The sequence below is a fragment of the Belonocnema kinseyi genome, chromosome 6 (assembly GCF_010883055.1).
Source record: "Belonocnema kinseyi isolate 2016_QV_RU_SX_M_011 chromosome 6, B_treatae_v1, whole genome shotgun sequence".
Taxonomy (NCBI): Eukaryota; Metazoa; Arthropoda; class Insecta; order Hymenoptera; family Cynipidae; genus Belonocnema; species Belonocnema kinseyi.
The window spans coordinates 39310211-39335645 of record NC_046662.1 but is presented as its reverse complement, the minus strand read 5'-3'; the positions used below and the strand labels follow the sequence as shown (position 1 = coordinate 39335645).

Below are 25435 nucleotides of genomic sequence, written 5' to 3'. Positions count from 1 at the left end.
GGCTTTTTTCGGCAAATTTTTTAAAACAATATTTTGTATCCCATCCAGGCCTGGAGCCTTTCTGGATCCAGTCCTGAGTATTGCTTTCTTAATTTCGCTCGGACTAACCAGTTCTATATCCTCTTTATTAATTATTTCGTTTTGAACCCGTTTATATTCAGCGTTGACGAACCTCTCGGTGTCATCGTCCCCTAAGTTATCCGTTAAATGATGGACCCTCTCATAGTGCTCTGGCAGTGCATTTGCTTTATCATTATCCTCCAACGCTAGACCTCTAGGCCCATGCAGTGTAGGCGTATAATTTTTATTTTTACTTGTTAAGCATTTTGACATTTTCCATAGGCTATTATCTTTAATTTCTAGATTTTGTAATTTCCGGTCCCAATTAGAGTTTTCAATTTCAGAAATTTCCCTATTAATTTTATTGGCTAGTCTATTTTTAATCTTCCTAACTTCATCACTATTAACTCTCTGGTAAATTCTACGTAAAGCATTTCTGTCTTTAATTAATCTTTTAATGTATTGTGTTAAAGGTCTATGTTTGTCACTCATCACTGTTTTAGGTATTGAGAGGGCCATAGCTTTGTTGATGACACCGCTTCGGCCAGTCGGCCTTTTTATAATTAAGGAATATACGGGTTTAAGTTTCAAATCTTGGCTTGCTATCCAAGACAATTTTGATCGGATTATGATCTGAGGACAGCTCATCAATAACGGTTAAATCTATATCACAGTTTAAATTCTTAGCAAGGCCAATATCGACAACGCTCGGTTTCGCATTGGAATACGGATAGAGCGTATAATTATCTGGTGTTAAGATTTTCAACATATTTCTGCTAGCATAGTCATAAAAAATGTAACCGTTTGCATTACCCCGGAAACATTTCCATGCTATATTTTTAGAGTTTAAATCACCATAAAGCAAGACTTTATTCCCTAGTTTAAAACTGAGGCTTAAGTCATCTGAGTCTAATTTCTTTTGTGGTGGATTATATGCGGATACAAATATTAGGTTGTCCATCATTTTAATTGCTACCACTTCAATACTTTTTGTTTTTATGTCTACCTCATGGTATCGTATTGACATTTTAATTAAAATGAGGACTCCCCCCCTCTTCCATTTGATCTATCTTTGCGAATTTTATTATAACCCGGCACGTATATGTTTGCTTTAGGGGTTAATTTAGTCTCATTTATAAGCATAATGTCTATATTATGTTCCCTTAAGAAGTCTTTTATTTCACTCAAATTACTACGTATGCCATTCGCATTCCAATGCGCAACATTTAATATGCTAGTTCTCGACCTAATCACTGCCATTGGAAATAATAGTTGAGAATACTTCTAATCTTTCTAGATAATTTTTACATGAACTTAACCTTGCGTTTAATAATTTAACCAACCTCAGCATCCTCGCTATATTGCACGTGTTATTCAGCTTTTGAAGTTCCTAGGTGAGCTCGCAGAAATCCGAATTGAGCTGCTGCCTCCACTGTTGTGATTTGCTTTCCTCGCTCCTTCCTCCTCCTATGTGCTTGGCCGCTCCATTGGTTGTAAGCACCTCGCCCGTCTGATTGCCCCATATGTGCTTCGCTGCTCCTTGTGTTGTAAGCACCTTCGGGGTCGTGGATGTTATCGGTGGATAACTTTTATATGTTCTCTGGGGGGGGCTCCTCCCTTGTATAACGCCTGACGTCATATGTCTTCTTACTTTTAAAAGAGTCCAATTTTTCCAGATGTTTTAGATAAACATCACACTTTGAGAAGTTTGCTGGGTGTGCTCCCATACAGTTGACACATTGTACTGGTTGTTCTTTAGTTTTTGTGCACATACTAGTAAGATGATCACCAATACACTTAACACACTTCGGTGGGTTTTTACAAAAAGACGTCCCATGCCCGAATTTCTGACACCTTCTACACTGCGTAGCACGTCTTGTATTTTTGAACACTTCCCAGTATATTCGTACCGAGCACACATATCTGATACTCCTCACTTTTTGCATGTCCGTATCCGCTCTGAATACCATCAGAAAATTTGGGTGGTACACTTTTGAACGAATCATTTTTTCACTTTTCTGCTCCGGTTTACGACTTTTTAATAGAGTCACTTGTGTGCATCCTACGTCCTGGGCCATCATCTCGTCGTAGATCTCTCCCAATGGTATGTTTGGTCGTCCTTTAAGAACCAAATGTCTTTGTTTCTGGCCCTTGAAGCCATGGGTAAAGTATGCAACTCCTTCCTTATCTAGTTCCCGTTTTACTGCATTGTAGTCCTCTAATATGTCCGTGCGCACTGAAAGACCTTCCTTCGTGATTGCGACTTTTACGTTTTTGCTGATTGTATAGCCTTTAATTTTCTTTATCGTCTCCGCATAATCTGTAATAGTCCTTGTGATAACAATAGGCGGTATATTTATCTTCTTTGCTTTCGCGTCACTTGTTTCGTTTTCGTCATTAAGGCTCTCTTCGGCACTTTCGTCATCCATATCTGAATAGTCTCCGTTTTTACGTTTAAGAGTCTCTTCCTCATCCTCCGAGACTGCTTGAAACCGATTGGCAGTAGGAACCGGTTCTCCGGATATTCTTGACCGTTTACTGCTCCTCATTTTCACCTTAGTGCAATCAATTCATAATTCCAATTCAATTCACGTACTACGTTCAAGAAAAACGAACGAAGAATCGAGTGGCGAGTGTCACTGAAACCCGCATCTTTATGCTTGTCGCCCCGGGGCGTGCGACCATGCTCGCCGGAACGTCCCCACTCCGTACGGTTTGAGCTTAGAGGGGATGACGTTTTGCGAGTTCATCCCTTCCTGTCGTTTTTGGGGACCCGCGCGCCAATGTTGTCATTGCACGCGGGTGCTGCGTATCGGACGCGTGCTCTCACCTTCCTCCGTCTCTTCCGCGTTACAATTTTCCTAAGTACTAGTGATGCAAAAATAAAAATAGATTTAATAATGCTGACATTCCCATCGTTATGTAAAATATTAGCGTGATATCAGGTGTATAAATGTAAGATTCAGTTCTATAAGGCATGCCTGCCTATCGATATATATATATATATAGTAATGAGAATGGTAGTAATATAATAAAATATATATATATAAAGTATTATAAACATATATAAGTTGCCGTATAAAATATATATAAAATAATAATTGCTTTTTGAAGTATTTGTACGTGAGTCCTGAGAAAAGGTTGAGATGGAGAGATGGATGAGATGGAGAATCTCTGTGCGGTGAAAGCGACGCTTGAATCGTGGAAATTTCCCACACCCGTCCAAAGGTCGCTATTCACGTACGTCGAGCCTGAGACCGGCACTCAGGTACCTAAGAATAACAGGGTGACCAAAGCAAGCTCGTCAAGGGAGAGTTGGGAAACTTGAATATTTGAAAGTAAAATTCCAAACCCGTGGTTCTCAATTCACAGTTTCACAGCTCTCCCCTTTTTATACATTAGGATGTATATCAATTCACCCCCTTTCGGATAGAGTCTTGCTTTGGTCTTGTTGTGACTTACATATTTATTTACCGAATTTACATTGGTCGAACGCGGTTGTGCACCTTACGCGTGTAAGGTCGGGCATCCCGATAATTCGCTAGACGCCTACGGCGAAGTTTGTAACTCCCGCTGGCATTGTCGGGGTCCTCTCTCGAGGAATCCATGCAGAGATCTTCTCCCCTATCTGCGGGCTCTACTATGGTGACATTAGGGCCTGGTCGTGTTGAATTCGGCAATGGTGTTTGACCGGGCGGGTCTGTTGCACGCCTGTTTCGGGCTGAGACCTGTGGTGCTCGGACGAGCGTTGTTAAGTATGGCTCCGCGCCAATCATAGAGGTAGATTGCGACTCAGCTTGCGGACGCTGCAGACCCGATGGGCCTGGTGCATGGATGTCTTCGGCTGGGACCTGTGAGGCTCGGACGAGAGTTTTTGAGCATGGCTCAGCGTCAATGCTAGTAATAGTAGCTCCGTCCGGAGCTGGTGGTGGATAGCTTCCTTCGTTGGGGCTCGGGGAAGGTTCTTCCGTGTGAGGCGGCTCCTCGCTGACCTCGCTAACCCGTTGATAATTATAGCGGCCCTCAGGTGCTGGCCAAACATCCTTTCCGTGAACCTTCTGTTGTCGCCCATCTTTATGAATCCAGTAGACGTCTCCGGAAACATGATGAGTCACCTGGTAGGGTCCAATCCGACAGTGGTCTAGAGCGGCATTGTATCCCTCTGCCTTGTTGGAGAGATGGTGGTTGGTTGCAATAACCCAATCTCCGATGGCGTATCGGGGTGCTGTTGGCTCGGCCGTGTATCTTGCTTGGTAAGTTTGTTGATGCTCCCGTGCTTGGTCTTGCCGCTGTCGTCGATCCCCTGCGGGGCTAACTCCCGGTGCTGGAGGTGATGGAGTTTTTAGACGCCATTCTTCAGGTATTGGGATGGTCTTACCCATCAGGAGATAACTGGGAGTGCTGTCAGTCGCCGCATTGCGCCGTCGGCGAAGTCCGAATAGGATCTCCGGCAGGTATCGGCCCCATGTGCGCTGAGTCTGAGCTGTGAGCCGTAATCGGAGTCCCTTCTTGACTTCCTGGTTCCGTCTCTCGGTGGGGTTAGCTCGCGGATGGTAGACTGGAGTTTTCCATAGTTCGCAGTCCCAACGTTGACTGGCTTCGGCCCATACCAGCTAAGAATAATAGGGTGACCAAAGCAAGCTCGTCAAGGGAGAGTTGGGAAACTTGAATATTTGAAAGTAAAATTCCAAAGCCGTGGTTCTCAATTCAAAGTTTCACAGCTCTCCCCGTTTTATACATTAGGATGTATATCAACTAATAAAGATTAATTTTCAACGAAAAATATAATAGTTAAATTTTCAGTTGAAGAAAGTGAATTTTCAGGCCAAAAAGAAACGAATTTTCAAAGACGTAGTTCAATTTTTAATCAAATAGTAAAATTTAAAATAAATGCAAAATTATATATATAAATAATATATAATTTTCTAATATGCATTATATATTATACATACTTTGTAATACAAAAAAAAATATTTATATTAAATTATATTGATTACATTCTTTCTTTCCAGGATTCAGTAACAAAAAAATGGGAAAACTCCTGTCTTTGGATCTGTCTGGAAACGTGGACAGTCAGGATTTCGCGATAGACATAAGAGACTCGGCAATAATCTGGGTGAATGATATCGAAAACGATTCTCGTTACAGTAGATGGCCAGCTTCCCTGACAGAACTTTTGCGTCCAACTTTCCCCGGAATGCTAAGAAATGTTCGTCGAAATCTGTACAATTTGGTGATGATAATCGACCCATTAAGTCCAGAATCGATGCCTCTTTTTTCTCTGGCTGAATCTCTCTATTCTCACTCTGCTCCTCTTCGACTTGGTTTCGTCTTCATTATGAATTATGACACTTCTCTCACTGGACTACAAGATCCGAGCATCGCTGTCAATAATGCTTTCCATTATTTTGCGGAAAGCAAAACTCCCAAAGAGGCTCTTCACTTTTTATCGGAGGTGAGTATCAGGGACCTTTCGAGAACTTAATTTTCAAAATTCCCTCATTTTTCCTTTGGCTAATTTAATTTTTCATTTTCCTTGATCATTAATATTCAAATAGCATTTTAATTTTATAATACTTTTGACATAGAATCTTTTATAAAGTGAATAAAACAGTATTTCAGATAGAAATTTAAAATTTTCAAATTTATTTATTTAATTTAAACAAAAACAAAAATGTATTTTTTCTATATAAGATGGTGTTTTTTTTTTACAAAATACTTGAATTTTCAAGAAAATAATTATGTTTTTAACATAACAGTTAAATTTTCACAAAAAAGAATTTTTAACCCAAAAAGACGAATTTTCAACAAATAAAGATTTTTCAATGAAGAAAGAAATTAAAGTTTATCTAAATTGTTTCATCTTCAGGCCAAAAGACGACTTTTCTCTACAAAAATTAAATGTTCAAACAACAGAGGATTTCAAAATATTTCAAAAAGATCTAAAAGATTTGAAAAGATTTGAAAAGATGAAAAAAAGTTTTACAAAGATTTCAAAAGCCTTCATAAAGATTTAAGAAAATATAAATAAATCCAACATAGATTTTAAACGATTAAATTTTTTTTTTAATCTTTCAGAAATATTTCAATACTTTAAAGGATTTTAAAATATTTCAGAAAGATCTAAAAGATTTTCACAACTATTTAAATATTTCAAAGGATTTCAAAATATTTAAAAATATTCCAAAAGCTTTCATAAACATTTCAGAAAATATAAATAAATCCAGCAGAGGTTTCAAACGATTTTAAAAATCGTACAAAGATTTCGAAGATTTCGCAAAGACCTCAAACGATTTTAGATTATTCAAAAGCGTTCACAAATTTGTAAGATGATATGAAAGTATCTAAAAAATATTTCAAATATTTAACAATTTAAAAATATTTCAGAAAGATCTAAAAGATTCAAAAAAATCTAAAAAAATTTCAAAGATTTGAATGAATATCAAAAAATCTTACAAAGTTTTCAAAATATTTCAAATTATTTCAATACTTTAGAGGATTTCAAAATATTTCAAAAAGATCTAAAAGATTTTTAAATATTTCAAAATATTTCAATACTTCGCAGGATTTCAAAATATTTTAGAAAGATCTAAAAGATGTTAAAAGATCATAAAATATTTCAAAAAATGTTACAAAGATTTCAAACCTTTCATAATATTTGAATATATTTAAGAAATGTTTCAATACTTCAGAGGATTTCGAATAATTTCAGAAAGATCTATAAGATCTCAAAAGATTTCACAAATATTTCATAAGATTTCAAAAGATTTTACAATATTTCAAAAGCTTTCACAAATATTGAAGAAAAAATGTAACTGTTTGGTTGAAAATTCAACTCTTTTTTGAGAAGTCATACTTTTTGGTTAAAAATTCTGTTTTGTTGAAAATTTTACTGTTTCGCAGAAATGTTCTTTTTGTTTGAATTTCATATTTTAATGTGTAAAACAGAAATGAAATCTGTTTTGGATAAAAATTTAACTATCTTATTGAATTTTTGTTTTAAATTAAAAATTAATCCGTTTTGAGAGAACTTCACTCATTTTTGGATAACAAATGCAAACTGATTGAGAACATTTTAACTATTTTATTAACTTTTTAAAATTATTTCTAAATATTTCAAAAAGATCTAAAACCTTTTAAAAGATTTTTAAAAATTTAAAATATTTAAATACATCAGAAAATTTCAAAATATTTCAGAAAGATCTTAAAAAATTTTTAAAGATTTCAAAAGATTTCAAAAAGATCTAAAAACTTTTAAAAGATTCTCAACATTTTAAAATATTTAAATACATCAGAAAATTTCAAAATATTTCAGAAAGATCTAAAAAATTTTAAAAGATTTCAAAAAGATCTAAAACCTTTTGAAAGATTTTCAACAATTTAAAATATATAAATACATCAGAAGATTTCAAAATATTTCAGAAAGATCTAACAAATTTTAAAAGATTTCAAAAGATTTCAAAAAATCTTAACAAAATTTTTAAAAATCTTACAAAGATTTTAAACATTTTAAAAGATATAAGAAAATATATAAATAAATCCAACAAAGATTTTGAGCGATTTTAATTTATTCAAATATTTCAATACTTTTCAAAATATTTTAAAATATTCCAAAAGCTTTCATAAAGATTTAAGAAAATATAAATAAATCTAACAGAGATTTCAAACGATTTTAAAAAATTGTAAACATTTTTCAATGATTTCACAAAGACTTGAAACGAATTTTAGATTAATCAATATCTTTCACAAATATATAACAAGATATGAAAATATCTAAAAAATATTTTAAATATTAAAAAATTTCAAAATATTCCAGAAAGATCTAAAAGATTTTTAAAGATTCCGAAAAATCTTACGAAGATTTCAAACAATCTAAAATATTTCAAAATATTTCAAAAAATCTTAGAAAGATGTCCAACGTTTCAAAATATTTGAATATATTTCAGAAATGTTTCAATACTTCAGAGGATTTCGAATAATTTCAGAAAGAAATATAAGACCTCAAACGATTTCACAAAAATATTTAAATATACTTCAGAGGATTTCAAAAGATTGTACAATATTTCAAAAGCTGTCACAAATATTTAAAAAAAATGCAATTGCTTGGTTAAAAATTCAACTATTTAATAGAAAAGTCTACATTATTGTTAACAAATCTTATTATGGTGTTGGAAAGTGAACAGAAATCTTCCTTATGTGAAAATTTAACTATTTTTTTGAAATTTTTTTTAATTCATCTGTTTTAGAATAAATTTTATCTTTCTTAAAAAAAATGCAACTATTTGGTTGAAAATTCAACTTTTTTTTTGAAAAGTCATACTTTTTGGTTGAAAATTCAACTTTTTTTTTGAAAAGTCATACTTTTTGGTTGAAAATTTTGTTCTGTTGAAAATTTAACTCTTTCACAGAAATGTACTTTTTGTTTAAATTTAATATTTCAATGTGGAAAACAGAAATTAAGTATTTTCTGGATGAAAATTCAACTATCTTGTTGAATTTTTGTTTTGAACAAAATGTTCATCCGTTTTGAGAGAAATTTTCTCATTTTTGGATAAAAATGCAAAATGTTTGATTGAAAATTTTAACTATTTTTGCAATAATCATACTTTTTGTTTGAAAATTCTACTGTTTTTTCAAAATTTAATGATTTCGTTGAAAATTTACTTTTTATTTAAAATTTATATTTTGATCTTAAAAAAGAAATTAAATCTTCGCGTGATGAAAGCTCAACTTCAAAAAAAATTGTCGCTTTTCTTTAATTCATCTGTTTTAGCGTAAATTTCCTCTTTCTTGGATAGAAATGCAACTACAGGTAGAGAATTCAACTATTTTATTAAAAATTCCATTATTTTTCGTTGAAAAAATTAGTATTTTTGAATTGAAAATTCAATTTTATTTCGCAAAACCTTATTTTTGGTTAGAATATTTTAAAGATTTTTTTATTCAAATATATATTTTTTAAATTTGTTTTTTTTTTTGTTTTGAAATAAAAATGCATCTGTTTCAAGAGTAATTTCATCTTTTTGGACAAAAATGCAACTATTTGGTGAGGAATTCGACAGTTTTGTTAAACAGATATCCTTTTTTATTTAAAATTCGTCTTTCTGGATTTAAAATTAAATTTTCTTTAAGGAAACTGATTTCTTTTCTGAAAATTCATATTTTGATTGTGAAATGCCAACTGGAATCTTTTTAAACAGAAAATGTAAAATATTTATCTGAAAATTTATCTTCGTGATTGAACAAATTCATCTGTTTTAGTATAAATTTCTTTGTTTTTTTTTTTGTTTGAAACGAAAATGCTATTTTTGCTTTTTGTTAAAAATTATTCCTTTTTGGTTGAATAAATTCATCTTTTTGGATTGAAAATTTAATTTTTTTTCGTAAAAACTTCATTTTTGTTTAAAAAATCATATTTTTATCTTAAAAAGTCAACTGGAATCTTTTTTGGATGACAATTCAACTATTTTTTTATCACAAAAGAAGTTAATCTGTTTTAAGAAAAGTTACATTTTTTTAAAAATAAACTTATTTCTTGTTTAAAAATTCATATTTTGATCCTGAAAAGTAACTGAAATGTTTTTTAGCAGAAAATTTACCTATTTTTTTATAAAATTTATATTTTTGATTTAAAAAATTTATCTGTTTTAGTAGAAATTTCTTTTTTTTTATGGAAATGCAACTTTTTGCTACAAAATTATTTCTAAGGAGAATTTTTAAAAAATCAATGCTAAAAGAATGGTAAAATTTCAACTAAAAAAGATTTCAGTTACTTTTCACGATCAAAATATGAATTTTTAAACATGAAATAAGTTTTTACGAAAAAAAAAATGAATTTTGAATGCAAAAAGATGAATTTTTATTCAAAAGGATGTAACTTTTCTTAAAACAGATGAACTTTTTTTTTATTAAAAAATAGTTGAATTTCCATCCAAAAAAGATTCCAGTTTACTTTTTAAGAAAAAAATATGATTTTTTTAACAAAAATGAAGTTTTTACGAAGAAAATTGAATTTTTAAACCAAAAAGACGAATTTATTTAACCAAAAAGGAATAATTTTTAACAAAATTGTTAAGTTCGTAACAAAGTGATTCAACCAAATCTTGCAAAGAAAATAGTTGAATACACAAGCAAAGAAGAATGATTTTTGAGCAAAAAGTTGCATTTTCATTAAAAAAAAAAATAAATTTCTACTAAAACAGATGAATTTTTTAATCAAGAAGATAAATTTTCAAATAAATATTTGACGAATTTTTTCTTTTCCTTTAGCATTATTATTCAAATACCAGCACTTTAATCTTGTAATATTTTAAACATAGAATCTTTTATGAACAGAATAAAACAGTATTTCAGATACAAATTTTTAATTTTGAAATTTATTAATTTATTCTAAAGAAAAAAATGTATTTTTTACTATATAAGATGGGTTTTTTTATCCAAAAATGATAAAATTTCTCTCAAAACGGATGAATTTTTAATTTAAACGAAAAATTAAACAAGATAGTGGAATTTTCATCTAAAAAAGACTTCATTTCTGTTTTCCATATTAAAATATTAAATTTAAACAAAAAGTACATTTCTTCCAAACAGTTAAATTTTCAACCAAATAGTTGCATTTTTTTTTAAAGAAAGATGAAATTTATTCTAAAACAGATAAATTTAAAAAAAAAACTTCAAAAAAATAGGTAAATTTTCACATAAAGAAGATTCCTGTTCACTTTCCAACATCATAATAAGATTTGTTAACAATAATGTAGAATTTTATACTAAATAGTTGAATTTTTAACCAAAAAGTATGAGTTTTTAACAAGATTGTTAAATTTTCAACCAAGCAGTTGCATTTTTTCTTAAATATTTGTGATAGCTTTTGAAATATTCTAAAATCTTTTAGATCTTTCTGAAATATTCTGAAATACTCTGAAATATTTGTAAATTTTTTAACATTTTAAATATTTTTTAGATATTTTGATATCTTCTTATATATTTGTGAAAGCTTTTAAATAATCTAAAATCTTTAGAAGTCTTTTCGAAATCTTTGAAATCTTTGTACTATTTTTTAAAATCTTTTGAAATCTCTGTTAGATTTATATATATTTTCTTCAATCTTTATGAAAGCCTTTGGAATATTTTGAAATATTTTGAAATCCTTTGAAGTATTTAAATAGTTGTGAAAATATTTTAGATCTTTCTGAAATATTTTGAAATCCTCAAATGTATTGAAATATTTTGAAATGTTAAAAATCTTTTAAAAGGTTTTAGATCTTTTTGAAATATTTTGAAATTCCCGGAATTATTGAAATGTTTTTTATATTTTTTTATATCTTCATAAAATTTTGTGAAAACTTTTGAATTATTTTGAAATGTTTGAAATTTTTATAAGATTTTTTGAATCATTTTTAAATCTTTTAGATCATTCTGAAATATTTTGAAATTTTTTAATATTTGAAATATTTTTGAGATATTTTCTTTTCTGAAAGAATTTATGAATTTCTTTATGAAAGAATTTGGAATATTTTAAAATATTTTGAAATCCTCTAAAGTATTGAAATATTTCGCACATGTTTAAACAAAATTTAAATCGTTTCAAATTTCAGTTGGATTTATTTATATTTTCTTAAACCTTTATGAAAGCTTTTGAAATCTTTGTAAGTCTTTTTTAAATCTTTTCAAATCTTTTCAAATCTTTTAGATCTTTTTTAAATGTTGTGAAATCTAAATTATTGAAATATTTTTGAAGTATTTTGAAATATTTTGAATTGTTTGAAATCTTTATAAGATTTAAAAAAAAAATTAATATTTGAAATATTTTTTAGATATTTTGATATCTTCTTATATGTTTGTGAATTCTTTTGAATAATTTAAAATTGTTTCAAGTCTTTGCGAAATCTTTGAAAAAGTATTTAAATAGATATGAAAATCTGTCAGATTTTTCTGAAATATTTTGAAATCCTCTGAATTATTTAAATATTTCTGAAATATTTTGAAATGTTTGAAATCTTTGTAAGATTGTTTGAAATCTTTTTAAATCTTTTAGATCTTTCTAAAATATTTTAAAATCCTCTGAAATATTTTTAAATTTTCAAATATTTTAAATATTTTCATATCTTCTTATTTGTTGGTGAAAGCTTTTGAATAATCTGAAATCGTTTGAAATCTTTGCAAAATATTTGAAATCTTTGTAAGATTTTTTTTTTTTAAATCGTTTGAAATCTCTGTTATATTTATTTATATTTTCTTAAATCTTTATGAAAGCTTTTGGAATATTTTTAAATATTTTGAAATCTTTCGAAGTATTTAAATGGTTGTTAAAATCGTTCACATATTTCTGAAATATTTTGAAATCCTATGAATTATTAAATTATTGATTTTCTTAATTTTCTTAGATCTTTCTGAAATATGAAATACTCTGACATATTTTGAATATTTTGAAATATTTTTTTAGCATTTTTTATATCTTCTTAAATATTTGTGAAAGCTTTTGAATAATATTAAATTGTTTGAAGTCTTTGCAACGTCTTTTAAATTTCTGTTTGATTGTTTACAATTGTTTGAAATCTCTGTTAGATTTATTTATATTTTCTTAAAACTTTATGAAAGTCTTTGAAATATTTGAAAATTCTCTGAAGTATTCAATTAGTTGTGAAATATTTTGAACTGTTTGTAAGATTTTATGAAATCGTTTTAAATCTTGTAGGTCTTTCTGCAATATTCTGAAATCCTCTGAAATATTGAAAATTTCTGGAATGTTAAAAAAATTTGGAAATCTTTGTAAGATTTTTTGAAATTTATTTAAATATTTTTAAATCTTTGTGAAATATTTTGAAACCCTCTGAAATTTTCTGAATTATTTTTTTTAAATCTTCTTAAATATTTGTGAAAGTTTTTGAATAATCTCAAATCGTTCGAAGTCTGCGAAATCTTTTAAAACTCTGTCCCGTATTTTATAATCGATTGAAATCCCTAATAGATTTATTTATATTTTCTTTAATCTTTATTAAAACTTTTGAAATATTTTAAAATCCTTTGAAGTATTTAAATAGTTGTGAAAGTCTTTTAGATCTTTTTGAAATCTTTTGAAATCCTCTGAAGTATTGAAATATTTTGAAATGCTTAAAATCTTTGTAAGATTTTTTGAAATATTTTTAAATCTTTTAGATCTTTTTGAAATATTTTGAAATCCTCGGAATTATTAAAATATTTTGAAATGTTTGAAATCTTTGTTAGATTTTTTAAAATCTTTTCAAATCTTTTAGATCTTTTTGAAATATTTTCAAATACTTGGAAGTACTGAAATATATCTGAAATAGTTTGAAATGTTCGAAATCTGTGTTAGATTTTTTTAAATCTTTTAAATCTTTCTGAAATATGGAATCCTTTGAAATAAATTGAATTTTTAAAAATATTTTTTCGATTTTTTTATATCTTCTTAAGTATTTGTGAAGGCTTTGAAATATTTTGAAATGTTTGCAATCTTCGTAAGATTTTTTGAAATCTTGTAGAACATTCTGAAATATTTTTAAATCCTTAAAAGTATTGAAATATTTCTGAAATATTAAAAAAAAAATTTAATCTTTTCAAATCTCTGTTGGATTTATTTATATTTTCTTAAATCTTTATAAAAACTTTTGAAATCTTTGTAAGAGTTTTTTTCTTTTCAAATCTTTTCTATCTTTCTGAAATATTTTGAAATGTTTAAAATCTTGTAAGATTTTTTGAAATATTTTAATATCTTTTGGATCTTTTTGAAATATTACGAAATCCTCTGAATTATTGAAATATTTTGAAATGTTTGAAATCTCTGTAAGATTTTTTTAAATCTTTAAAAATATTTTTAAAAATCTCTGTAAAATTTTTTTAAAATCTTTCAAAATATTTAAAAATCTTTTAGATCTGTTTGAAATATTGTGAAATTCTCTGAAGTACTGAAATATTTTGAAATGTTGGAATTCTCTGTAAGCTTTTTTTAAATCTTTTAAAACATTTAAAAATCTTTCAGATCTTTTTGAAATATTTTAATATCTTTTGGATTTTTTTGAAATATTACGAAATCCTGTAAAGGATTGAAATATTTTGAAATGTTTGAAATCTTTGTAAGATTTTTTCAAATTTATTCAAATCTTTTAGATCCTTCTGAAATATTTTGAAATCCTTCAAAGTATTTAAATATTTCTGAAATATAAAAAAATGAAATCGTTTCAATTCTCTGTTGGATTTATTTATAAATTCTTAAATCTTAATGAAAACTTTTGAAATCTTTGCAAGAGTTTTTTTTATTCTTTTCAAATCTTTTTAAGTATTGAAATACTCCTGAAATATATTGAAACTTTTTTAATCTTCGTAAGATTTTTTGAAATGTATTCAAATTTAAATATGAAATCCTTTGAAATATTTTGAATTTTTAAAAATATTTTTTTGATTTTTTTCTAGCTTCTTAAGTATTTGTAAAAGCTTTAAAATATTTTAAAATCTTTTAGATCTTTTTGAAATATTTTAAAATCCTCTGAAGTATTGAAATATTTCTGAAATATATTGAAATTTTTTTAATCTTTGTAAGATTTTTTGAAATTTACTAAAATTGAAATATGAAATCCTCTGAAATATTTTGAATTTATTGAAATATTTTTTAGATTTTTTTAAATCTTCGTAAATATTTGTAAAAGTTTTTGAATATTCTAAAATCTTTTCAAGTCTGCGAAATCTTTGAGAACTCTGTACGACACTTTAAAATCGTATGAAATCTCTGAAAGATTTTTTTAAATCTTTTAAAATATTTAAAAATCTTTCAGATCTTTTTGAAATATTTTGAAATCCTCTGAAGTATTGAAATATTTCTGAAATATATTGAAATTTTTTTAGTCTGTAAGATTTTTTGAAATTTATTCAAATTGAAATATGAAATTCTCTGAAATATTTTTTCGATTTTTTTATAGCTTCTTAAGTATTTGTGAAAGCTCTGAAATATTTTTAAATGTTTGCGATCTTTGTAAGATTTTTAAAAATCTTTTAAAATATTTAAAAATCTTGTAGATCTTTTTGAAATATTTTGAAATCCTCTTAAGTATTGAAATACTTCTGAAATATATTGAAATTTTTTTAATCTTTGTAAGATTTTTTGAAATATTTTAATATCTTTCGGATCTTTTTGAAATATTACGAAATCCTCTGAAGGATTGAAATATTTCTGAAATATTTTGAAATGTTTGAAATCTCTGTAAGATTTTTTAAAATCTTTCAGATCTTTTTGAAATATTTTAAAATCCTCTGAAGTATTGAAATATTTCTGAAATATATTGAAATTTTTTTAATCTTTGTAAGATTTTTTAAAATTTATTCAAATTGAAATATGAAATCCTCTGAAATATTTTGAATTCTTAAAAATATTTTTAGATTTTTTCTAGCTTCTTAAGTATTTGTAAAAGCTTTGAAATATTATAAAATGTTTGCGATCTTTGTGAGATTTTTTAAAATCTTTTAAAATATTTAAAAATCTTTCAGATCTTTTTGAAATATTTTGAAATTGTTTTAATCTTTGTAAGATGTTTTGAAATATTTTAAGATCTTTCGGATCTTTTTGAAATATTTTGAAATCCTCTGAAGTATTGAAATATTTCTGAAATATATTGACATTTTTTTAATCTTTGTAAGATTTTTTGAAATTTATTCAAATTGAAATATGAAATTCTCTGAAATATGTTTTCGATTTTTTTATAGCTTCTTAAGTATTTGTGAAAGCTCTGAAATATTTTTAAATGTTTGCGATCTTTGTAAGCTTTTTTAAAATCTTTTAAAATATTTAAAAATCTTGTAGATCTTTTTGAAATATTTTGAAATCCTCTTAAGTATTGAAATACTTCTGAAATATATTGAAATTTTTTTTATCTTTGTAAGATTTTTTGAAATATTTTAATATCTTTCGGATCTTTTTGAAATATTACGAAATCCTCTGAAGGATTTAAATATTTCTGAAATATTTTGAAATGTTTGAAATCTCTGTAAGATTTTTTAAAATCTTTTAAAATATTTGAAAATCTTTCAGATCTTTTTGAAATATTTTAAAATCCTCTGAAGTATTGAAATATTTCTGAAATATATTGAAATTTTTTAAATCTTTGTAAGATTTTTTGAAATTTATTCAAATTGAAATATGAAATTCTCTGAAATATGTTTTCGATTTTTTTATAGCTTCTTAAGTATTTGTGAAAGCTCTGAAATATTTTTAAATGTTTGCGATCTTTGTAAGCTTTTTTAAAATCTTTTAAAATATTTAAAAATCTTGTAGATCTTTTTGAAATATTTTGAAATCCTCTTAAGTATTGAAATACTTCTGAAATATATTGAAATTTTTTAAATCTTTGTAAGACTTTTTGAAATATTTTAATATCTTTCGGATCTTTTTGAAATATTACGAAATCCTCTGAAGGATTGAAATATTTCTGAAATATTTTGAAATGTTTGAAATCTCTGTAAGTTAAAATATTTGAAAATCTTTCAGATCTTTTTGAAATATTTTGAAATCCTCTGAAGTATTTAAATATTTCTCAAATATATTGAAATTTTTTTAATCTTTGTAAGATTTTTTTTAATTTATTCAAATTGGAATATGAAATCCTCTGAAATATTTTGAATTCTTTAAAATATTTTTAGATTTTTTTCTAGCTTCTTAAGTATTTGTAAAAGCTTTGAAATATTAAAAAATGTTTGCGATCTTTGTAAGATTTTTTAAAATCTTTTAAAATATTTAAAAATCTTTCAGATCTTTTTGAAATATTTTGAAATTGTTTTAATCTTTGTAAGATTTTTTGAAATTTATTCAAATTGAAATATGAAATCCTCTGAAATATTTTGAATTTATTAAAATATTTTTTAGATTTTTTTAAATCTTCGTAAATATTTGTAAAAGTTTTGGAATATTCTAAAATCGTTTGAAGTCTGCGAAATCTTTGAAAACTCTGTAAGACACTTTAAAATGGTTTAAAATCTCTGTTAGATTTATTTATCTTTTCTTAAAGCTTTTGAAATATTTTGAAATCGTCTGAAGTATTTAAATATTTGTGAAATCTTCGACTGCTATGTTTAACATTTTCTGAATTGCAGTTGAGCAATTTTATCGGTCCCGAAGGGCCGGAAGTGAGTGATGTGAAGAAGGCAATCAAAGCAAGAGATCCAAAGGCGGATATTAGTTACATTTTGGGCGAGGAATCCGAATACGATGTGGGTCGACACCTCGCGAGTGATTTCGTGAAACGCACAGGTTTCAAAACCTATCCGCAAGCTCTGCTCAATGGCATCCCTCTCGCCTCAAATCTACTGAATGCAGAATCCTTCGAAGAGGCAGTTTTGTCGACGATAATGACGCAAACTCCAGCAATTCAAAAAGCAGTTTACAAAGGCGAATTGACCGAAGGAGACGACGTTATTGAATATCTGATGAGCCAGCCGAACGTGATGCCCAGGCTGAATGAGCGAGTTCTTAAAATGGAGAAGGACATGTGGTTGAATCTGATCGGAACAGTTCCCGAAGATACGGATTTCGTCAAGTGGAGTCCACAAGATATTTCCTCGTGGATTATGAAAAAGTCCCGCTACATTTTTGTACCGCGTAAGAGTAGTGCGCGACATTTGTATTCCTTCTGGGTCGTTTTAGACTTGAAATTGGCTGAAGGCAGGAAATTGCTCCATGAAACGCTCGAGTACTTGGTAAGAGACTTGGAAAATTTATTCAACTAATTATTTTATTTTTGAAATTTTTGTCCGATTTCTCTGCATTTTTTTTTAGTGGGTGAAAGCTTTTGATTGGTATTGAAATTTTTGTGAAATTTTTTGAAGTATTATAAAATCTTTTGAAATCTTTAAAATATTTTGTAGACTTTTTGATATCTTTTGAAATCTTCTTTATTTAAATATATGTGAAATCTTTGAGGTTTTTCTGAAATATTGAAATATTTCTGAAATATTTTGTTCGATTTGTTTTAATCTTCTTAAATATTTGTTAAAGCTTTTTAAATTATCTGAAATCTTTTGAAATCTTTCTGTAATCTTCGAAATCTTTTAATTATTTTTTTAAATCTTGTAAAATATTTGTTAGATTTATTTATTTCTTCTAAAATCGTTATGACAACTTTTTAAATATTCTAAAATCTTTTGAAATAATTTTAAAATCTTCGGGAAGTTTTTGAAATCATGGTTAAACTTTTTTTATTTTCTGAAATCTCCCTGAAATCTTTTGAAATCATCTGGAATATTAAAATATTTTTGAAATATTTGTAAATCTTAGTTCAAGCTTTTGAAATATTTTTTCATCTTCCGTAATTTTGGTAAAATCTTTGAAATCCTTGTTAGATTTCACGAAATTTTTTGCAATTTTGGTGAAATCTTTGAATTATCTGTGCAATTTTTTATATTTTCAGATATTTCTAAAATCTTTTGAAATCCTCTGTAGTATATTTAAATATTGATAAAAACTTTTAAAATTTTTGAGATCTTTCTGAAATGTTTACAATCTTCGAAATCTCTGTACAATTGTTTAAAATATTGTCAAATCTTTATGAAAACTTTTCTAATATTCTAAAATCTTTTAGAATCTTTGTGAAATCGTCGGGAGATCGTTCAAATCTTGTTTACATTTTTCTGAAATATTTTTAAATTATGATAATTTTTTTCAATCTTCCGTAATTTTGGTGAAATCTTTGTAATCTTTGTTAGATTTTACGAAATCTTTTGAAATTTTTGTGAAATTTTTTATATATTCTGATCTCTCAGAAATCTTTTGAAATCCTCATAGGTATATTTAAATATTTGTAAAAACTTTTTAAATCTGTGAGATCTTTTTGAAATATTTTGAAATCCTCTGAAGCATTGAAATATTTTTAATTCTTTGCTGGATTAAAAAAATTTGTCATGTTTGTCAGATGTTTCTATATGTTCTTAAATCTTTGTAAAATCTTTTGAAATTATTCTTGTATTCTCAAAAATCGCTCTGAAATCTTTTGAAATCTTGTAGATCTTTCTGAAACATTTACAATCTTCTAAATCTCTGTACGATTTTTTTAAATCTTGTAAAATATTTATTAGATTTATTTATATCTTCTAAAATCTTTATGGAAACTTTTAAAATATTCTAAAATCTTTGTGAAATCGTTTAAATCTTAGTTACATTTTTCTATTTTTTCTGAAATCTCTCTGAAATGTTTCTGAAATATTTGTAAATCTTAGTTCAAGCTTTTGAAATAATCTTTAAAATATTTTAAAATTTGGATAAATTTTGTTTAATTTGCCGTCATTTTGGTGAAATCTTTGAAACCTTTGTAAGATTTTAAGAAATCTTCTGAATTTTTTTGAAATCTTTGAAATATTTCTTAGATTTGTTTATATTTTAAGAAATCGCTCTAAAATCGTTTGAAATCATCTGAAATATTTAAATAGTTGTAAAATCTTTGGAAATCTTGTAGATCTTCCGGAAATATTTACAATCTTCGAAATCTCCGTACGATTTTTGTTAATCTTGTAAAATATTTGTTGGATTTATTTATATCTTCTAAAATCTGTATGAAAACTTTTCACATATTATAATATCTTTTGGAATAATTTTAAAATCTTCGGGAAATCTTTGAAATCTTGGTTAAATTTTTTCATATTTTCTGAAATCTTTTGTAAACATCTGAAGTATTTAAATATTTCTGAAATATTTGTAAATCTTAAAATTTTTGTAAATCTTAGTTCAAGCTTTTGAAATAATCTTTGAAATATTTTTAAATGTTTATAAAATTTTTTTAGTCTCCCGTAATTTTGGTAAAATCTTTGAAATATTTGTTATATTTTACGAAATATTTGAAATATCTGTGAAATTTTTTATATTTTCCGATATCTCAGAATTTGTTTGAAACCCTCTGAAGGATATTTAATTATTTGTGAACACTTTTAAAATCTTTGAGATCTTTCTGAAGTGTTCTGAAATTTTTCTGCAATCTTTGAAATATTTTGTTTATATTTTTAAATCTCGCTCTGAAATCTTTTAAAATCCTCTGAAATATTTAAATAGTTGTAAAATCTCTGGAAATCTTGTAGATCTTCCGGAAATATTTACAATCTTCGAAATCTCCGTACGATTTTTTTTAATCTTGTAAATTATTTGTTAAATTTATTTACATCTTCTAAAATCTAAGAAATCGTATAAAACTTCTGGAATCTTTTGAAATATTTTAAATCTTTGTTATATTTTTTTAAACCTTTTGAAATCTTCTGTATTTAAATATTTATGAAATCTTTTGAAATCTGTTAGATTTTTCTGAAATGTTCTGCAATCATCTGAAGTTTTCAAATATTTTTGAAATATTTTGAAATGTTTTTTAGATTTTTTTATATTTTCTTAAATATTTGTTAAAGCTTTTTAAATTATCGGAAATCTTTCGAAATCTTTCGGCAGTATTCGAAATCTCTGTACGGTTTTTTTTAAATCTTGTAAAATATTTCTAAGATTTATTTATAATTTCTAAAATCTTTATGAAAATTTTTCAAATATTCTAAAATCTTTTGGAATAATTGTAAAATCTTCGGCAGATCTTTATCTTGTTAAGATTTTTTTTACATTTTCTGAGATCTCCCTGAAATCTTTTGAAATCGTCTGAAGTATATTTAAATATTTGTGAAAACTTAAAATCTTTGAGATCTTTTTAAAATATTTTGAAATTCTCTGAAGCATTGAAATATTTTAAATTCTTTGTTGGATTAAAAAAATTTAATCTTTATCAGATGTTCCTATATGTTCTTAAATCTTTGTAAAAGCTTTTGAAATCTTTTGAAATACTTATAACGTTTTTAAAATCTTGATATCTTTCTGAAATATTTTGAAATTTTTTAAAAATCTCTGTTAGTATTATTCATATTTTCTTAAATTTTTATGAAAGCTTTTGGAATATTTTAAAATATTTTGAAATCCTTTAAAGTATTTAAATAGTTGTGAAAATCTGTTAGATCTTTCTGAAATATTTTGAAATCATCTGATGTATCGAAATACTTTGAATTGTTTAAAATCTTTTTATATCTTTTAGATCTTTTCGAAAACCTCTGAATTATTGAAATATTTCTCAAGTATATTTAATTACTTGTGAAAACTTTTTAAATCTTTGAAATCTTTTTGAAATATTTTAAATCCTTTGTTAGATTAAAAAAATTTAATCTTTATCAGATGTTTCTATATTTTCTTAAACCTTTGTAATAGCTTTTGAAATTATTTTTGAAATTTTATAACGTTTTTTAAATTTTTGGTGAAGTTTTTCAAAATCTTCTGAAATATTTCTGCAAATTTGAAATATTTTTTAGATATGTTTATATTTACAAAAGACGCTCTGAAATCTTTTGAAATCCTCTGAAATATTTAGATAGTAAAACCTATGGAAATTGTGTAGATCTTTCTGAAACATTTACAATCTTTGAAATCTCCTTACGATTTTCTTAAATCTTGTAAAATATTTGTTAGATTTATTTATATCTATTAAAATCTTTATGAAAACTTTTCATATATTCTAAAATCTTTTGAAATTTTTGTGAAATCTTTGAAATCTTTGTTAGATTTTACGAAATATTTTGTAATTTTTGTGAATTCTTTGAAATATCTGTGAAATTTTTTATATCTTATGATATCTCTTAGAAATTTTTTGTTTAAATGATTGTGAAAAGTTTTTTTAATTCTTTGAGAAGTTTTTCGAAATCTTCTAAAATTTTTCTGCAATTTTGAAATATTTTTTAGATATGTTTATATTTTCCAAAATCTCTCTAGAATCTTTTGAAATCCTCGGAAATCTTTGTTAGATTTTTTGAAATTTTTACAATCTTTGTTAGATTTATTTATATCTTCTTTAATATTTATGAAAGCTTTTGAAGTATTCTAAAATCTGATGAAACCTTTGTTTATTTATATTTTCTAAAATCTCTCCGAAATTTTTTGAAATCCTCCAATGTATTTAGATATTTATAAAATCTTTTGAAATATCTGTGAAATTCTCGTAAAATCTTTTTGAGATCTTTCTTAAATATCTGAAATCTCTAAATATTTCTGAACAATTTTGAAAGTTTTGAAATTTGTCTTAAATTTTTGAAATCCTCTAAAGTATTGAAATATTTCTGAAGTATTAAAAATAAATTATTATTTTGAAATCTTTTGAAGTTTTTAGAAATCTTAGCGAAATCTTTTTAATCTTTGTGAGATTTTTAAACATTTTCTGAAATATTTTTCGAGATTCGAGATAATTCTGTATTCTATTGAAATTCTCTAAAGTAAAGAGGTATTTTTAAAATCTTTTGAAATCTTCTGAAGTATTGAAATATTTCTCAAACATTACAATTTGTTGAAAATCTTTATTAGATTTTTTTTTAATTCTCTGAAATATTTAATAAATTTGTGAAATCTTTCGAAAAAATCGGAAGTACTGCCATATTTGTAAAATATGTTAAAATCTATAACATTTATGATATCTTTCTGAAAGATCTTTCTGAAAATTGAAATCATTTAAAATTTTTTTAACCTTCTGACATATTTTTAAATTTGTGAAGTCTTTAAAAATTTAGTTCGATTTTTCAAAATCTTCTGAACACTTTTGAAATTTTTGAAATCATCAAACATTTCTCTGAAGTACTGCAATAATTATGAAATATTTTGAAATCTTTGTGAAGAGATTTGAAATATTGATAAAATGTTTGAAATCTGTGAGATTTTTATTAATCTTCTGAAATTTTTTGAAATCCGGTAAAGTATTGAAATATTTGTGAAATCTTTCGATCTTTTAGATCGTTTTGAAATATTTTGAAATCCTATGAACTTCTGAAGTATTTCTGAAATTGTTTGAAATCTTTGAAATGTTTATGAGATTATTTTTAATCTTCTGAAATTCTTTGAAACATTTGTGAAAGCTTTTTTGAAATCTCTGTAAGCTTTTGTTATATCTGCTGAAATCATTTTTAAAGCTTTTGCAACCTTCTAAAATCTTTTTACATCTGTGACATTTTAAAAATGTTTTAATGAAATCTTTAAACGATTTTTAAAATCTGTGAGATAATTTAAAATGTTCTGAAATATTTTCCAAAACTTTTGAAATCCCTTAAAACCCGCAAAATCTTTTTAAATCTCTGTCAAATCTTTCGAAAAAATCTGAAGTATTGAAATATTTGTAAAATCTATTAAAATCTTTCAAAATTTTGATATCTTTCTGAAATATTTCGAAATGCTGTGAAATATTTAAATGTTTCTGAAATGTTTAAAAATAAAATTGAAATCATTAATTTTTTTAACTCTTTTGAAAGCCGTGTTAGATTTATTTGTATCTTCTGAAATATTTGTGCAAGCTTTTGAAACCTTCTGAAATTATTTTTAATTTGTGTAAAGTCTTTAAAAATTTTGTTCAATTTTTCAAAATCTTCTTGAATACTTTTGAAATTTGTGAGATCTTTTATCAATCATCTGAAATTGTTTGAAATCCTGTAAAGTATTGAAATAGTTGTGAAATCTTTCAATCTTTTAGATCGTTTTGAAATATTTTGAAATCCTGTGAACTACTGAAGTATTTCTGAAATGTTTAAAATTTTTTTAAATCTTTGTAAGATTATTTTTAATCTTCTGAAATTCTTTGAAATATTTGCCAAAACTTTTGAAATCTTTTGGCATAATAAAATATTTTTTAAATTAAAAAGGTAGGAAATTCAGATGCGAGAGCTGCACTGATAATAAACAGTGCAAGCGAGAAAACTTCAAAACCTGGTATAAACGAAATAGCAATTGCTGCTTTGAATATATTGCCTCCAGAAAAGTCGATGGATTACCTTCGAAATTTGATCAAGGGTGAAGTAGTAGCCAAAATCGAAGGAAATCACTTTAATATAGAAGTAAGAAGCTTTATTTTATTATTATCAAATTTTTATTATCAATAATTATAATTTATAACTATTATTATCGAATAATTGGAAGCTGATTGAGGGATAAATTTTTTTTTAAAGGATGAATCGATCTCGAATAAATTGGAAGATCAGCAGTATTTATCGGATATTCTTAATGTACATAGTCACTATTCGAAAATGGTTTTAAAACTTTCTTCAGGAACTAGAGCTGTAGTTTGCAATGGTCGGATAATTGGTCCTCTTGATAAAGAGGAAGAATTTACAAGTGAAGATTTTTCGCTTTTGGAAAGATACAGTCAGAGTACTTATGGTGATAAACTGTTTAAAACTCTGATAAAAAGCGATCTTCTTGAGGAGGATGACGAATATGGTAAAGCAATGTGTATTGTTTTTTTTTTTTTTTAATATGATGATTCAGAGTCTCTACTCCCCTGGAAAACCTGGAATTTTCACGGAATCTTTATATACGTAGAAAAACCAAAAATTTGCAGGGAATTGTTTTTAAAGTCAGGAATTTTTTTTTTTTTGAGAAGTTGTTTACATTTTTTTTAAATTCTTGATATAAAATTGAATAAGAACTTTTATTTATTTGTGAGAGTAGCTTTATATTACTGAATATTTTTCTACTTTGTGGTAAATTAATTTTTTTTGAAAGGGAAAATTTAGGTATGTATTTTTGAAAATTCAACAATTTGACATTTTTTCTCCTCCTTCTTGATTAAAAAATCCTTCTTAGTTAAAAATTCGTATTTTTTGTTGAATTTAACTGTTTTTTATTTATTATTCAAATCTTCTCTTTTCTTGAAAAATAATCTATTAGATTTTTATTGAAAATTCTTCTTTTTGGTTCAAAGTTTAATTATTTTACTGAAATTTAATTTCTTTTAATGAATATTTAAATTTTCCTGTTGAATATTGATCTCTTTGATTGAACATTAACTTTTTTAATTGAGAATTTAACTATTCCATTTTTTGTTGAAAATTCATTTTTTTGATTGGATGTGAAACTATTTTAGTTGAAAAATCGCCACTTTGATTGAAAATTTAACTATTTTCTGAAAATTTGTATTTTTTTGTTGTTTAAACATTAATTTTTTAAACTGTAAGTTTAACTGTTCCATTTTTTGATTGAAAACTGATTTTATTTAGATCAAAATTAATCTGTTTGGTGGAAAAAATTGTGTATTATATTAAAAATCCGTTTTTTTTGTTGTTGAAAATTAATTTTTTTATCTGAAAATTCAACTATTCCTCTTTTTCTTTTTTTTTTGTTCAACTTTTTTGTTAAAAAGTCATTTTTTTCGTTCAAAATTCATTTTTTGGTTTAAATTCCACTATTATAATTATGGATTCGTCATATTAGTTGAAAAATCATCACTTCGGTTTAAAATTAAACTATTTTCTTGAAAATTGTTGTTTTTTTCTTGTTAAAAATTAATTTTGTATTTCATTTTTTTTTAAACTGATATTTTCTAGTTCAAAATTGATC

General features: G+C 25.9%; 1 protein-coding gene across 1 annotated transcript in view; it reads left to right on the top strand.

Annotated features, from left to right (window-relative positions):
- The window catches only part of LOC117175341 (UDP-glucose:glycoprotein glucosyltransferase), a 99453-nt gene that overhangs the window by 24900 nt on the left and 49118 nt on the right, over positions 1-25435 (top strand). Inside the window, exons 7-10 of the mRNA XM_033365049.1 lie at positions 5073-5515; positions 17155-17757; positions 23743-23934; positions 24046-24316. Coding sequence (XP_033220940.1) covers positions 5073-5515; positions 17155-17757; positions 23743-23934; positions 24046-24316 — 1509 coding nt within the window. The remainder of the gene's footprint in view (positions 1-5072; positions 5516-17154; positions 17758-23742; positions 23935-24045; positions 24317-25435) is intronic.